The sequence below is a fragment of the Mauremys reevesii genome, linkage group 24 (assembly GCF_016161935.1).
Source record: "Mauremys reevesii isolate NIE-2019 linkage group 24, ASM1616193v1, whole genome shotgun sequence".
Classification (NCBI taxonomy): domain Eukaryota; kingdom Metazoa; phylum Chordata; order Testudines; family Geoemydidae; genus Mauremys; species Mauremys reevesii.
Window position 1 is genome coordinate 16,257,944 of NC_052646.1, and position 15,690 is coordinate 16,273,633.

Here is a 15,690-nt window from a genome sequence, read left to right on the forward strand (position 1 = left end):
AAGGACTCAGACGCTGCTAAACAGCCCCCTGCACCTGCAGTGAAAGGGGGGAGTTTGGAGCCGCCCTTCAAGGTGCTCTGGGGCCCAGCCCCCCCCCCCAGCTCGCCCCCAGAGGGACCCACAGAAATCTCACCCCCTCCTCACCCCGCCCGGTGCCACTTCCCCTTTCGCCCTCCAAAGCCGCCGGACTGATTGCGCAGCTCCCCCCAGGCCAGATTGGCTGCCGGAGCCGCAGCTGCAGGACACGCTATAAGGTAATTGCACATTCTCCTGCCGGCGGGAGTGGGGGCTAGTGGTTAGAGCAGGGGGGGCTGGGCGCCAGGACTCCTGGGTTCTATCCATGCTTTGGGAGGGAACTGGGGTCTAGGGGTAATGGTGGGGGGCTGGGAGCTGGAGCTGGTGCACGCTGGCTCTCCAGGGCTGAGCGGGAAGAAAGGGGCCTGTTTAGTGCTTGGAGGGGAGACCTACAGGGAAACACATACAGGGGCACAGTGGAGGCGCTAGGGGGTGCTGGGTTGCAGGGGGCGGGGTGGGGGCATTAGGGGGTGCTGTGCAGAAGTGAGCGGGGGTGGTCGCATTCTCCCTGGGCAGTCAAGGCTGACTCCAATGCCCCAGCATAGCGCTAGGGGGCGCTGTGCTGCAGGGTGGGGGCGTTACGGGGGTGCTAGGGAACAGGGGTATATAATGCCGGTTCTCACACCCTGAGGCTGCTCTCCCACGTCCTCCCCCTCACTTTGGTTGCCTCAATGCCCAGAGGAAGTGGCAGCGTCTCTGTGACAAAAATACCCCGGGCCGAGGCCCAGCCAGTGGCCCTTGACGCGGGGGAAACAGCTGCTCTGGCGCCCTGCGCTGCTCGGAAGTGGGGGAGGAGCGTTCCCAGGAGTCTTCAACCCCCATCACCCAAGTGGGGGAATCAAACGTGAGGAGCAGCCGGGGCCTTTGACTCTGGACTGCGCCGTGCCCGGCCTGCGGCGATGCACAGCCTGACAGCTGCTGCACAGCTGGGGAAACTGAGGCACCGGGGGTGACCTGGAGAACCTCTCACACAAGTGGGCTCAGAGTTCTGGGCTCTTCTGCTGCTCTAACCACTAGATTCTGCTCCCCACCCAGAGTTACAGATAGAACTCAGGAGTTATGGTTTCCATCCCCCACCCCCTAACCGATTAGAGGCATCCGGTCTGAGATCCCGGGGGGTGTGGGTGGGATTGTACCAAGACCTGTAATAACAGAACCCAGCCTAGTGGGGTGTGTAACGGTCCCCATGCATTTAGCTGCCTAAATGTGACACCCTTTGCACGGTGCCATGTGTGACAAACCCATCCGGCAGCTAGTGAGTTAGAACAGGGGGCTGGGCTGGCAGCCAGGACGCCTGGGTTCTCTCCCATCCTTGAGAGGGGAGCAGGGTCTAGCAGTTAGGGCAGGTAGCAGGTTCCCTGCAGTCTCCCCTCTACCTGGTCTCTCTCCGCTCCGGGTGGCTGATGTTGCTCTGGGTCATCACAGGAACCAACCAGCCCTTCGCTCTTTCCTCTGCTCCCCAGTGCCACGGCTGCCCTGGGGTCACCATGAGGCGTCTCGTCTGGCTGCTGTTCCTCCCGGGTAAGACCCCTCCCCTCGCCCTGAACATCTGGCTCCCTCAGACCCTCAGAGCCCTGGGGGCAGGGGAGATGGGAGAGAAGACCCGGGGGGGGGGTGTCACAAGCGCAGAGGGAGGTTTTCCTCTGTGAGATTTACTCCACTTGCATCACACTAATGTGATCTAGTGATTGGCGGTGGGGGGTGGACTGGGAATCAGGACTCCTGGGTTCTATCCCAGCTCTGGAAGGGGAGTGGAGTCTAGTGATTTAGAGCTGGGAGTCAGGACTCTTGGGTTCTTCCCAGCATGCCTATGAGGAAACTGAGGCACAGAGCCACACCATGAGTGGAACAGAGAGTTTCATGCTGGGAATCAAACCCCGATCTCCTGAGTCCCAGTTCGGCACCGGAAGCGCCCGGCCAGCCTGCCCCTCGCTGCCATCTCTGTCACTCTGCTGCTTCCAGGCTTCCTGTGTCAATGCGACCAACCTGTTGAGGTGCCCAAGTCCCTGATCGCTTGGACGGGGGCCTGTCTGTCCATCTCGTGCCGCTATCGATCCTGTGTCATGACCCCCATAAGGACAGACAAACTGATCATCAGCTCCCTGACCTGGTACCTGAACCCTGTGTATGACCAGGAGAAGAAAGTTTTCAATGGCACCATCCTGTATAAACACAACGCCGCCATCAGCCCGGCCTTCACAGGGCGTGTGAGGTTCCTGGGGGACCTGGAGAAAGATTGCAGCCTGCAGCTGTCTGACCTGCGGGCCAGCGAGAACGGCTCGTATGGGCTGAGACTGATCATCTCGAACCCCAGGAAGAAGCAGGAGGAGAAGTGGATGACGAGGATCAGTGTGAACGTGACGGGTAAGAGGGAAAGTCCTGGGCTTCCTTGTCGGAACAGATTAAAGATTCATAGCCCACCCCCTGCTCTAACCACTAAACCCCACTCCCCTCCCAGAGCTGGGGAGAGAACCCAGGAGTCCTGGCTCCCAGCCCCCCCAAACACTAGACCCTGCTCTGGTAGCAGCCATCGCTGGGGACGCAGCTCAGTGCGCCTGGGATGACATCCAGGCCGGCTGTTCCTATTTTCTCCACCTCTGTCCCATCCCTTTAATGAGGCAACGACTCTCGCTAAAGTCTGGGGCTACAGCCAGCCTTGAACTCCTCGTCTGCACGAGAGCAGCACTGACCTCTGCCAGTCGAGCTAAAGGAGATGGGTCCTTACCTAGCAGAAGCAGTAGGTTGGTATCCTCTGTGCTGCTCAGCAGAGCCTCTAGCAAAACGGAAGAACAGTTTGAATAGAAAACTTCCAAGTTGTTTCTGTTTTACTGTGTTTTTCCACATTTCTCCTGAACTATTTTACTCACAAACTTTGAATTTTTTAATTTAATTTTCCCACTCGCTTTTTGTTCCCTTTTCACCCCAAGTGCAGCACAAGGAAGGATGTTGGGGGTTGGGTTTTGTTATTTCATAGTTTCTCTTTCTCCCGGGTGCCCCAGGGAAAGTCATTTCAGCTCTTGGTGCCTCAGTTTCCCCACCTGAAAATCAGAGAGAATAATCCTCTGCCTATTTCCACTGTGGTCTCTTTGGGGCAGGGACTCTCTCTCACTGTGTCTGGGCAGCGCCCGGCCCAACAGGGCCCAGATCTCACCTGGGGCAGGGGCTCTACCGTAACGTACCTAATGCAGTAGGAAGAGAGCCTGTGACGCGAGCCCTTGTATCAGAGGCCTGGTGTGAGGCAGGCCCGGCTCACAGAATGTGGCAAGAACAGGGCTGATCGTGCAGAGATTCACATTGCTGAGAAGTGCTGGGCACAGAGCACTCACGCACACACAGCCCGAGATTAAGTGGTACCGAGGAAGGTAGGAAAACCTTCCCCCAGGATAACGGGAACACACTGACCCCTCCTAATAGATAAGATCAGGCTGACAGAACGGAACTTGTTTATAGCAGGGTATAAAGATGTGTCTAAGGCTTTGTCTACACTAGGCACCTTTCAGCGACACAGCTGTGCTGCTATAGCTCTGCTGCTAAGAGGCGCGCAGTGTAGCTGCTGTTTGTTTGCGGGAGAGAGCTCTCCTGCTGACAAAAAAATTCCAACCCCAAGGAGTGGCAGCAGCTTTGTCGGCGGGATAGCACTCCTGCCCACAAAGCACTGTTCACACCTGCACTTTTCATCGGTAAAACTTTTGTCATTCAGGATGTGTGTATTTAACACCCCTGAACCAGGGCTGCCCAGAGGATTCAGGGGCCCTGGGGCAAAGCAGGGGAGCAGCGGTGCTTGTACTCACCCGGCGGTGGTCCGGGTCTTTGGCGGCATTTAGGCAGCTGGGGACCCTTTAGTCGCTCTGCGTCTTCGGCAGCACTGAAGGGCCCCCTGCCGCCAAAATGCCTCAGAAGACCCGGACCACTGCTGGGCCAGGGCTCACGGGGCCCCTGCAGGGCCCGGGGTCTGGGGCAAATTGCCCCACTTGCCCCCCCCCCGGGCAGCCCTGCCCTGAAGGACAAAAGTTTTGCCGACGAAGTTCCAGTGTAGACACAGCCTTAGAGGGAGAATCTTTGGTTAGCTGAGGGTTCAGTGGAAAGTCCCACCATGGACTGAGCTGCGTCCATTGTCACGGGCAGACATGTCATAGTATCCTTGTAGAGTCTGCCAGGTGCTACTATCCTGCTTTGTCGACAATAAACCTGGTCCAGTGCCTTCGTACCTTAACGGATCTAGTGGTCATTGGGCGGTTCGCTCGAAGTGTCTGCGCAGAGCTGGGGCAGCACACAGAGAACACACACACACACACACACACAGCCAGACATCTAACAACACCTAATAATAAAGTGTTCTCCATAATAACTTCCCCTTTGTCCCCCTGACGCAGCTTCACCTCCAGCTCCTCAAATCCAAGCACCCAGAGAGCTCAGGGAGTCAATGCTGGCCAATGTGGTTTGCTCCATAGCCTATTACTGCCTCGACTACCCCATAACCCTGACGTGGGTCGGTTTGGGGCATGGGACCCCTGAGCCCACCACAAGGATGGAGAGTGGAAGGACTCAGAGCTCACTGACTTTCACACCCACCTGGCAGGACCATGGGAAAAATGTAACCTGCCGACTCAGCACCCCGGCTGGGACACCAAGCTCTGAGAGCAGCGTGGTGCTGGACGTGAAATGTGAGTGTGTGTGTGGGGGGGGCTGGGGTTTGAACTGGGTGCCCCTGGGTCTGACAGCACCAGCCCCATCAGTAACTCTGGCACTGACCCATAAGCACCCTAGGGGCTGCATTTCTTGGGGGGCACCAGGGAGGTGGATTAGGGTCCAGGTGGGTGGAAGCAGATTGGCCAATGGGGCGGGAGCTGGCTGTATTTTGAAGGAAGGGTGGGGCCGTCTCACTGGGCAGGGATGGGCACGAGGGTCAGAGCCAGTGCCCCCTAGAGGGGAAAGGCCCAATGCCCCATCCCCCGTCCCCCTGAGCCAGCCAGTCCCTGCCCTGGATGGGAGCTGGCGCCCCCTGCAGGGGAAAGGCCCAGTGTCCCATTCCCTGCCCCACGTCTGGACAGTGTCCATATCTCAGCTGTTCACCCATGTGTTGGTTTGCTCCAGATGCCCCTAAGGGAGTCCAGGTGAAAGCGACACCCGGAGAGACCATCCAAGAGGGGGACAGACTCGTGCTGATGTGTGTAACCAAGGGCAGCAACCCCCCCGTCTCCATGTACAACTGGTATAAGGACTCACAGTGGCTGCACCAGGGGCAGAGGCTGGAGTTTGAAGCCAAGGGGGACGAGCATTCCGGTTCCTATCACTGCGAAGCCACCAATGAAATACGCACGGTCCCATCCCCAGCGCTGCGAATAGACGTTCAGTGTGAGTGTGGGGGCTGGGGCCAGACAGGAAGGCAGGTTTGTGGAACTGCCTGAGACTAGATACCTCTGCTGAGCACAAGGAGGGGGACTAAGAGAGGGTGTTATTGTACTTCTCTAGACATGTGTGATGTGGACATCAGAGGAGGTGAAATAGGCAGGGCTTGTGGCACTGGAAAAGACAGGAACTGAAGTTAAAGGGGAATCTCCATTAGGGCTTAGCAGTACAAAGCCCATGACACACAGCATGGCAGTTCTGGTTCCAGCCAGCAGAGGGCAATTGCCTAATCTCACACACACAAAGGCAGATCTGACCCATTCCCTTCAGCAGGGGGGTGCTTACATGCACAGAGCAGAATTCAACCCCTCCAGCAGGGGGCAGCAGGGAGACGTGTGTACACACACACACACACACACACACACACACACACACACACACACACACACAGAGTTGGGAGAAAAAGACAAACAAACCTGCAAATGCTGGAACAATTTATTTTATTTCACTCAGGGGCAAAAAGGAGAAAACAGAAAATTTGTCATTTAAAAAATGTGACGTTCTCCCCCCCCCTCCCCAAATTGGCCCATTTTGAAGCAGAAGTGACTTGGCTGTTTCAAACGCTTGAAAGTTTTTTCAACCTATCAGCTCATGGAAGAGCCAGAGAGCATCTTGTTCCTGAATGAATTCGGTGGGTCACACCTGGTCCCTGGCACATGCAGAAAACAACGTGTGATGCAAGAGGAACATTCGCTTTTGGGGTGAAATGTCCCGGATTGTGCTAAAATACTCACAGACCAAAAAACACTCCCCCCCCGCAGCTTTTGGAGATTTTGCCACAGACAGATAATTCATTTCACTGGACATTTGGTTTGCTTGGTGTTCACCGAGGAACTAAGTTCAGTTTGTTCTCTGCCACTGGACTCTCCGGGTAACCTTGGTCAAGTCTCTTAGGGTTTCCCATGGAATAGTCCATTTAAATCAGGGCCTTTTTATTCCCCAGACGCCCCAAAGGACGTGCGTGTTGAACTGGTGACCGGCTCTCCAATCCACGAAGGGACCACGGTTGTGCTCAAATGCTCCTGCAGGGCTCATCCACCCGTCAGCAACTACACATGGTACAGAAATGGGCAGCACATCCCAGAACAAACCCAGCAGGAGCTTCGCTTCGACAAGATCCATCCCAACCAGTCCGGTTCCCACCACTGCGAGTCTCAGAACACAGTTGGGATGTCGGAGTCGCCGGCCATTACAATTGATGTGCAGTGTGAGTTGCCAGGGGACCAGCAGGGGGCTTTCCCAGGTTTTCATACACAGGCTAAAAATCCTTCCAGCCTGGGACCATCACTTCCCACAGTTCAGTCTTTGCCCCTCAGGTGTTTCCAGGTGTGTTGTTGTCGGGAGAGTGAGGGACCATCATTTCCCCCACTTGTATAGCTTCTTCCCACTTGCTGTGACCATTGTGCAGTGCTATCTCGGAGAGGTTTCTATTGCACGCAGTTCCTGGGGTGATCCTTGTGCTCGTCTGCATTTCCTCAATAAGCCATTACCATTGTTTGGCCTTTTTACTGTTGTACCTGAAAGGCGGCTTGTGGGTGTTTTCAGCCTCACAACATGTTTCAGTAACACACACAAAGCCAAACTTCATAACTCCACATACGACGGTAACACATACAATCCAATGAGATATTAATCTCTAGCTGATCAAGACTTTTAACGTGATACCTCACAAGGAATACTTTGTACAAAACATATCCTAATTACAGGATAGTGGTGACTATTGGGGTGCCAGGGTGTCACACCCTCGTTTCCCAGCAATGAGCTCAGGCTCTCTGCAGACTCAGGCAGGTGTCGGCTACACTCAGGCAGCTCCCTCCTTTTTATTTCCTGCCTATAACCCTCCCGCCCCCGAACACTGAGACACACTCTGATCTCGATTATTTTCCAGACCCCCCCAAGGAGGTACGAATCACCCTTGAAAACCTCCAGCGCATCCGGGAAGGCAACGCGGTGACACTGAACTGCTTGGTGGGCAGCAGTAACCCCCCGGTGACCAAGTACACGTGGTACAAGGATGACAGATGGTATCAGGAGACCCAGGAGAGCGTCCTGACCTTCCCTGCCACAAAGGAGCGGTCCGGTAACTACAGCTGTGCGGCTCAGAACGTGATCGGCTATAGACAGTCTCTGCCTGTCTCAGTGGATGTGCAGTGTAAGTAATCGCCTCCTGGCTTCCCAGGCAGAGTCCTCTTGGAATTTTCCACTGCAAAATTTTGATAAAAAATATCGTTTTGTTCTTCCGGCTCAACATTTTTATTCCATTGGTGCTTTTTGAAGAGCAAAAAAATTCAGTTTTCTCCCCTTAGAAAAAATGGTCTTTGTCTCTCATTGTTTGGCCTTTTACATTTTGTTCATGCTTTTCTAATGAGAAAAGTGACTTAACCCCCCCAAACCCCCCTTTATTTTCTAACAGAAAAGTAGGGGTGAAAAGCAATACAAATTGTGCGTTGGTTGCATTGTGTAGCCTTTTCTCATTATTATTATTGTTATTATTAATATTATTATTATTAAAAAGTCTTTTTCACACTTTCTAATGGGAAAGTAACTTTTAAAAAAATTCTGCCTTATTAATCCACCGGAAAAGGGAGAAAAAAGGTTTGAAAAGCTGTGGTTTTCTCTCACCACCTAGCCTTTACAAAAACCGAAAATCACGTTGTCATGCTTTTTCCTGGCTTTCTCCATTTTATTGTGACTGACAAAGCATGCAAAAAAGTTTCGAAAAGTGTTATTTACGCTCACGATTTAGCCTTTTATTTAAAAAGTATCTTTTTCGTGGCTTAATTCACTTTATTTTTCACTGGAACAGTATCAGAAAAGTTTTGAAAAGTGTTATTTTGTCTCACTATGTAGTGGGGTTTATTAAAAACCAACAACCCCTTTTTATATTTTCCAGGGAGGAAAGTGACTTTTTGGACTTTGTTCCACTGAAAAAATAGAGGAAAAAAGTTTTTTTTAATATTTAGAAATGACCAGAAAGTGTTTCCCCCATAATTTCTCCCCCTCTTTTACCCCTTCCCAGCTTTTTCCAGTGAATAACTTAACAATGGTGAGAACTTCACCACGATCTCACAACCAACATCTGTCCGAAATCATAAAAGAAATGATTCCCCCCAAAATGTTACATTGAGAATATTTTTTTTCCAACCAATTTTTTGCTGTCAGATATGACTGTTGTTCCCTGTGCGACAAATCTTTTGGGGGTGAACCTCCTGTTTTCTGGCAAAAATAGATCTGCTGAAAAACCCTCTGGCAGGTCTGGTTGTCATCTCAGGGGCTTTTGGGGGGAGTCCTGAATCTAAGCTGGGCTAGACACGCTTGGCTCACGGAGAAGTGCGAAGTGCTTCCAAGCAGAGCGCCAGAAGGAGCCAAGCTGGATTGGACTCTCGTCCCGTTGGCCTTCGGGTCACAGTGCATGGACACGAGGCCTTCCTGGGTGATGGAGACAGAGAGCTGAAGGAGCAGAGCTCTGGAGCTTTGTCCCACCTGTAAAGCTAAGCCGGGAGAGGCTGGCCCAAGAGGCCGTATGATCAGGGCCGCCGAGAGCGGGTTCGGGCCCTAGTGAAATTTTTTTTTTCAGGCCCCCCAGCAAGGCCGGACCGGCTAAACAGGGCTGACGAGGAGCGGGGGGAGCCGGGCCCCGGGCCCCCTTCTGGACTGCCGGGCCCCGGTAATTTGTACCGGCTTCCCCCCACCCCGTCGGCCCTGCGTGTGATCTCTGGGTCACTAGGCTCCCGTTGTAACTCTGAAGCTCAGCAGGATCAGGAGGGGCCAGCGGCTGGAAGGGAACCCAGGAGGGAAAATCCCTGCTTTCTATCGAAATAGCGGAACCAGAGGAGTGGTATGGGAGGCTGTAATGGTCTGGCCTTTAAAATCTAGATGGCGTCAGACCCCAGCCTTGGGCCGTCGCTCCATTGGGGTCAGTGGGCCAGATCCCAGCGGGGGTCAATGGGCCAGATCCCAGCTGGGGTCAGTGGGCCGGCGGCCTGGGGCTCTCAGGGTTGTGTGTCTCTCTGCAGACGCGCCCCAGCACGTTGCCGTGGTGCGGCAGCCATCAGGGTCCATCAAGGAAGGCGAGGCCGTGACCCTGGAGTGCTCCGTGGGCAGCGCCAACCCCTCTGCCCTGCACTATGCCTGGTACAAGGACGGGGCGCCGCAGGGCGAGAACTCCAGGAGGCTGCAGCTGGTGGCCGTGGTGTCGGCTGATTCGGGCCAGTACCGGTGTGAGGCTAAGAATGACGTGGGCACCACCCATGCTGAGCCCATCCCGCTGGACGTCTGGTGTAAGTAACCAACCCCCAGAGCTGGGGAGAGAACCCAGGAGTCCTGGCTCCCAGAACCGCCCCCCACACTGTAACCACTAGACTCCCCTCCCCTCCCAGAACTGAGGAGAGAACCCAGGAGTCCTGACTCCCAGAAACCCCGCCCCCCCCACACACTGTAACCACTAGACTCCCCTCCTCTCCCAGAACTGAGGAGAGAACCCAGGAGTCCTGGCTCCCAGCCCCCCACTCTAACCCCTGGCACTGGCTCTCTCCCCAGATGGCCCCCGGGATGTACAGCTCTCCGTGGCCCCGCAGGGGCGGATTGTGGAGGGGATGGAGGTGATGCTGCGGTGCTGGGCCGATGCCCAGCCAGCCGTGCTGGGCTACGACTGGTACCGGGACGGCCGACTGCAGGAGCGGCAGGAGCGGCAGAGCCAGGCCGTGCTGAGCATCCTGGCTGTGAAGGTGGAGGCGTCCGGGCACTACCACTGTCGGGCCAGAAACCAGATCTCCTACGGGGACTCCTCGCCCTACCACCTCACCGTCTACTGTAAGGGGACTGTGTGCTGGTCCCCTCAATCCCAACCCGCAGCCCCTGCTAGCCCAGCACTGGGCTCACCCGGCTCCCAGCTCTGCTGGGGCCCCTCAAGCCGGAGCTGCTCTAACCACTGGCCCCCACTCCCGTGCCCACCATTCCTTGCTCTCTGTTTTGCAGGGAGCTCCATGACTATAGCCAAGAACACGGCTCTAGGGATCGGTGTGGTGGTAGCGTTTATCCCCCTGCTACTGGTGCTGATCTTCACCCTTAGGCGATGGTAAGCAGAAACCTCTCCTCACCCCCAGCCCGGGCATCCCCAATCCCCAGGGATCAGCACCCACGGAGCCGGGCAGCCTGACCTCTGCGACAGGCTTGTGCAGCCGGGAAACTCCCCTCCTACCCCCCTGCCCTGACCACTAGACCCCACTCCCCTCCCAGAGCCAGAGGTAGAACCCAGGAGTCCTGGCTCTTGACCCTGCTCCACATTGTCATTGCAGGAGGAAGCGGCGTCTTCCCGAGCTGGTTGCGGCACCTCTGGGCAGGCGAAGGAGATCGTTCTTGGTGAGAGATTTTTGATAGGGGGCGCTGTGCTGCAGGGGGCGGGGGCTGTCCCCTGGCAGTCAGGGCTGGCCTCAGTGCCCCAGGGCGGCACTAGGGGGCGCTGTGCTGAAGAGGGCGGGGTGGGGCTCTCCCCTGGCAGTCAGGGCTCATCGCAATGCCTAGGGCGGCACTAGGGGGTGCTGTGCTGCAGGGCGTTGCCCTATAGCAGATCAGAGTTGAATTTCTAGTCCTGAGCCCTTGGGGTCATTAAAGGGTCCTGAGACCATTCCCTAAACTTCAGGACGTCAAACCCAGCGTGTGGGCGAAACCCCAGCGTGGGAAATTCTGTTCTGCCTCCTCCAAGCCCTCTCAGACGTTACAAGAAGAGAGGATTTGTCTTCACTTCCCATCCTAAACCTGCGGCATCACTGAACGGCTGTTCCTCAGCTGCCCCAGCCCAGAGGTGGCTGCATCTCAGAGCTGGGCGAGCCATCCCCATGCGGCGTTATGTGCAGCTGTTCCTCAGCTGCTCCGCTCCAGAGGTGGCTGCATCTCAGAGCTGGGCGAGCCATCCCCATGCACTCAATGGAATGTTTTGTCTCTCTCTCAGCCTAGGAGACGGGAACCTTTCAAAACCCAGCAGCCTGCCAGATCGGTGGGGTGCCTGAATGGAGTATCCGGAGATGCTGTCAATTATGCTACACTCCAGTTCCCACCCAGCCACCCCCAGGGGCCAACCGCCCCTGCCAGGTACAAAGGAAAAGAACCAGGGGAGCAGAAATGAGTTTATCTGCCCCCAGTATGGAGTCCCAGCTTCTCCCTGAGCTGGGCAGGGAACCCAGCTTCTCCCAGGGGTGGGGAGAAAACCCAGGAGTCCTGGCTCCTCCCTGAGCCCGGGTGGGAACCTAGGAGTCCTGGCTCCTCCTTGAGCCCGGGAGGGAACCCCGGAGTCCTGGCTCCTCCTTGAGCCCGGGAGGGAACCCCGGAGTCCTGGCTCCTCCCTGAGCCTGGGAGGGAACCCTGGAGTCCTGGCTTCTCCCAGGGGCGGGGAGGGAACCCAGGAGTCCTGGCTCCTCCCTGAGCCTGGGAGGGAACCCTGGAGTCCTGGCTTTTCCCAGGGGCGGGGAGGGAACCCAGGAGTCCTGGCTCCTTCCTGAGCTTGGGAGGGAACCCTGGAGTCCTGGCTTCTCCCAGGCGGGGGGAGGGAACCCAGGTGTCCTGGCTCCTCCCTGAGCCCGGGTGCGAACCCCGGAGTCCTGGCTTCTCCCAGGGGTGGGGAGGGAACCCAGGAGTCCTGGCTCCTCCCTGAGCTCGGGAGGGAACCCCGGAGTCCTGGCTTCTCCCAGGGGTGGGGAGGGAACCCAGGAGTCCTGGCTCCTTCCTGAGCTTGGGAGGGAACCCTGGAGTCCTGGCTTCTCCCACGGGCGGGGAGGGAACCCAGGAGTCCTGGCTCCTCCCTGAGCCTGGGAGGGAACCCCGGAGTCCTGGCTTTTCCCAGGGGCGGGGAGGGAACCCAGGAGTCCTGGCTCCTCCCTGAGCCCGGGAGGGAACCCCGGAGTCCTGGCTTCTCCCAGGGGTGGGGAGGGAACCCAGGAGTCCTGGCTCCTCCCTGAGCTCGGGAGGGAACCCAGGAGTCCTGGCTGCTTCTCATCAGAGCTGTCCATTTCCTCCCAGTGTGCCAGGAAACTCGAAGCAGCGAGTGAAGCCAGGGTCCCCGGATGAAACTGTTATTTACAGTGTGGTGAAGAAACCCAACCTGGCACCCAAGGTACCAGCCTGGGGTTACCCTGGGTCCCCCCAGAGCCCCATCACTTCAGAGCCTGTGTCCTCTAGGCCCCTTAACTGTGATGCTTGGGCAATGCCCATCTGTCACTGAGTGAGGGGCACTGGCAGGGGGGTGGGGTGGGGGGAGCCCAGGGCTGGGCTGGCAGGGGGCTGTGGGTCCGGAGTGAGGGACACCGGCAGGGCTGGGGGGGAGCCCCGGGCTGGGATCGCAGGGGCTGCGGGTCGGGAGTGAGGGGCACCGGCAGGGCTGCGGGGGAGCCCAGGGCTGGGATCGCAGGGGTGATGGGACTGTATCGGGCTAAGACACCCCGGCATAGCAGGCTGGACAGGTTGTTTTTCTGCCTCTAGTTCCCTTTTCGTGTCTCTCACGTGACTTAGAATAAACTTTCGCTCTCAAAATAAAATCATTTGTTGAAATAAGATAAAAATACCCTGCCCTTCCCCCGAGCAGCTGGAATCTAAACCAGCCATGAACACCCTGGGGAGCCTGCAACGGGCCTATTATGTCTTGAGGCATCTTCATTTAACATCAGCTCTCCTCTGGCAGCGCGGGTTGGAGGGCAGGGCTGGGCTCGCAGGGGGCTGCGGCCTGCAGGTCGGGAGTGAGGGGCACCGGCAGAGCTGGGGGTGGGGAGCCCAGGGCTGGGCTGGCAGGGGGCTGTGGGTCGGGAGTGAGGGGCACCGGCAGAGCTGGGGGTGGGGAGCCCAAGGCTGGGCTGGCAGGGGGCTGTGGGTCAGGAGTGAGGGGCACCGGCAGAGCTGGGAGAAGCCCAGGGCTGGGCTGGCAGGGGGCTGTGGGCTGCGAGCTGAGGGGGTCCCAGCAGGCAGGGCTGGGGGCTGGTGTCTGTAGTTGTCCCTCTCTGACCCCCGCCTGCCTCCCCAGGGCGAAGCGAAGGACGACTACGAGAATGTGGGGGGCCGGCCGGAGGAGGAGGAGGAGCTAAACTACTGCACCCTGGTGCTGCCCCCGCGCACCCGGGCCCCACGTGGCCGCTGGGAGTTCGAGTCGGACTCGGAGTCGGAGGCGAGCGTGCAGTACGCGGCCCTGAGGCACTGACCTTCCCCAGACGGGGCCGGCTCCCCACTGGCCATGGAGCTCAGCCACGGACCCACGGAGCCTGGCCACAGACCCATAGAGCCCAGCCACGGACCCATGGAGCCTGGCTACAGACCCATAGAGACTGGCCATGGACCCACGGAGCCTGGCCACAGACCCATAGAGCCCAGCCACGGACCCATGGAGCCTGGCTACAGACCCATAGAGACTGGCCATGGACCCACGGAGCCTGGCCACAGACCCATAGAGCCCAGCCACGGACCCATGGAGCCTGGCTACAGACCCATAGAGCCCAGCCACGGACCCACGGAGCCTGGCTACAATCTCATGGCATGGGCACAGACTCCATAGAGACTGGCCATGGCCTGGCTACAGACCCATAGAGCCCAGCCACGGACCCACGGAGCCTGGCTACAATCTCATGGAGCCCAGCCATGGACCCACGGAGCCTGGCCACAGACCCATAGAGCCTGGCCACGGACCCACGGAGCCCAGCCATGGACCCACGGAGCCTGGCGACAGACCCACGGAGCCTGGCCACAGACCCATAGAGCCTGGCCATGGACCCACGGAGCCCGGCCATAGACCCACAGAGCCTGGCTATAGACCCACAGGGCTGGGCCATGGACCCACAGGGTGTGGCCCCGAGCCACTCTGGACTCTCAGCCCCAGCTGAGCTCTGGAGGCCAGGCCCCTCCTAGAGACCCAGAGCCTGTGGGGGGTGGGGGAGGGTCAGTGGCTCTAGCACTGGATCTGGACAGGGGAGCAGAGCGGGGGCAGGGCGGGCAGAGTCTGTGCAGCTAGCGCTAAACACAGGAGATGTGACGCAGGGCCAGGGATGGGGTGTCCCCGCCAGCAGAGGGGAAGCACACACACACACACACACACACACACACACACACACACGGCAAGGGGTGGGGTGTTCCAGCCAGCAGGGGGCAGCAGGGACACACACACACACACACACACACACACACAGACACGGGCAGGGATGGGGTGTTCCAGCCAGCAGAGGGGAAGCAGGGACACACACACACACACACACGACAAGGGGTGGGGTGTTCCAGCCAGAAGGGGGCAGCAGGGACACACACACACATACACATACACACACACACACACACACACACAGCAGCAGGGACACACACACATACACATACACACACACACAGAGCTTGGGGTGGGGTGGTCCAGCCAGCTGGGGTCAGCAGATGCACACACACACACACACACACACACACACAGCATGCAGGGCTCAGCCCCTCCAGCAGGGGGCAGCAGGGAGACACACACCCACCCACACACACACACATGGGCAGGGATGGGGTGTTCCAGCCAGCAGGGGGCAGCAGGGACACACACACACACACACACACACACACACACAGCAAGGGGTGGGGTGTTCCAGCCAGCAGGGGGCAGCAGGGGCACACACACACACACACACACACACACACACGGGCAGGGATGGGGTGTTCCAGCCAGCGGGGGGGAAGCAGGGACACACACACACACACACACACACACACACACACACACACACACACACACACACACACACACAGAGCAAGGGGTGGGGTGTTCCAGCCAGCAGGGGGCAGCAGGGACACACACACACACACACACACACACACTTCCCCAGCTGGCTGTAGGACACACCTGTCTGCAGCAGGGGGCGCTTTCCCTGGTTACCCCCCCACCCCAGCTATCCCCAGGCAGGGCCGCCCAGAGGGGGGCAAGAGGGGCAATTTGCCCCAGGCCTCAGGCCCCACAGGGGCCCCCACGAGAGTTTTTCGGGGCCCCTGGAGCGGGGTCCTTCACTCGCTCCGGGGGCCCCAGAAAACTCTCGCAGGTCCCCGGCCCCCGGAGCTTCTTCCGCTCCCGGTCTTTGCCGCTTTGGCGGCGGGACCCGCTTGGGCGGTAATTCGCCCCTGAGGTTTAGCCGCCCAGCACGGCGACCCCCCTGAGGCCCACAGGCCGTGGGTGATTCCCCTACAAGCTGAGCCTGGTTTGGCCACGTGTCA

The 15,690-nt window shown here is 58.0% G+C and overlaps 1 protein-coding gene across 6 annotated transcripts; it reads left to right on the forward strand.

Annotated features, from left to right (window-relative positions):
* The first annotated feature begins 134 nt into the window (after positions 1-134).
* CD22 (CD22 molecule) lies at positions 135-13,991 on the forward strand. Of its 6 annotated transcripts, none has more exons than XM_039513634.1 (14): positions 135-254; positions 1,539-1,596; positions 2,038-2,439; positions 4,449-4,739; positions 5,170-5,430; positions 6,428-6,691; positions 7,373-7,636; positions 9,501-9,764; positions 10,024-10,296; positions 10,462-10,561; positions 10,782-10,845; positions 11,435-11,574; positions 12,499-12,592; positions 13,493-13,991. In XM_039513634.1, exons 2-14 carry the CDS (start codon positions 1,563-1,565, stop codon positions 13,664-13,666), a joined length of 2,625 nt encoding a protein of 874 aa, XP_039369568.1. In that variant the 5' UTR covers positions 135-254; positions 1,539-1,562; the 3' UTR covers positions 13,667-13,991. The 6 variants fall into 6 exon arrangements, 5 of the variants coding, with proteins under 5 accessions (XP_039369568.1, XP_039369566.1, XP_039369569.1 ...); XM_039513632.1 differs by having other exon boundaries at positions 178-254; positions 1,501-1,596; XM_039513631.1 differs by lacking the exon at positions 135-254 and having other exon boundaries at positions 1,145-1,596.
* Positions 13,992-15,690: the final 1,699 nt, after the last annotated feature.

What these genes read in the sequence shown, in the direction of transcription:
- CD22 (XM_039513631.1), top strand. Translation starts at nt 1,479, where the DNA reads ATGTTGCTCTGGGTCATCACAGGAACCAACCAGCCCTTCGCTCTTTCC. An exon ending in GCTGCGAATAGACGTTCAGT is followed by an intron (nt 5,431 to 6,427) that starts GTGAGTGTGGGG and finishes TTTATTCCCCAG; the next exon opens with ACGCCCCAAAGGACGTGCGT. An exon ending in GGCGAAGGAGATCGTTCTTG is followed by an intron (nt 10,846 to 11,434) that starts GTGAGAGATTTT and finishes TCTCTCTCTCAG; the next exon opens with CCTAGGAGACGGGAACCTTT.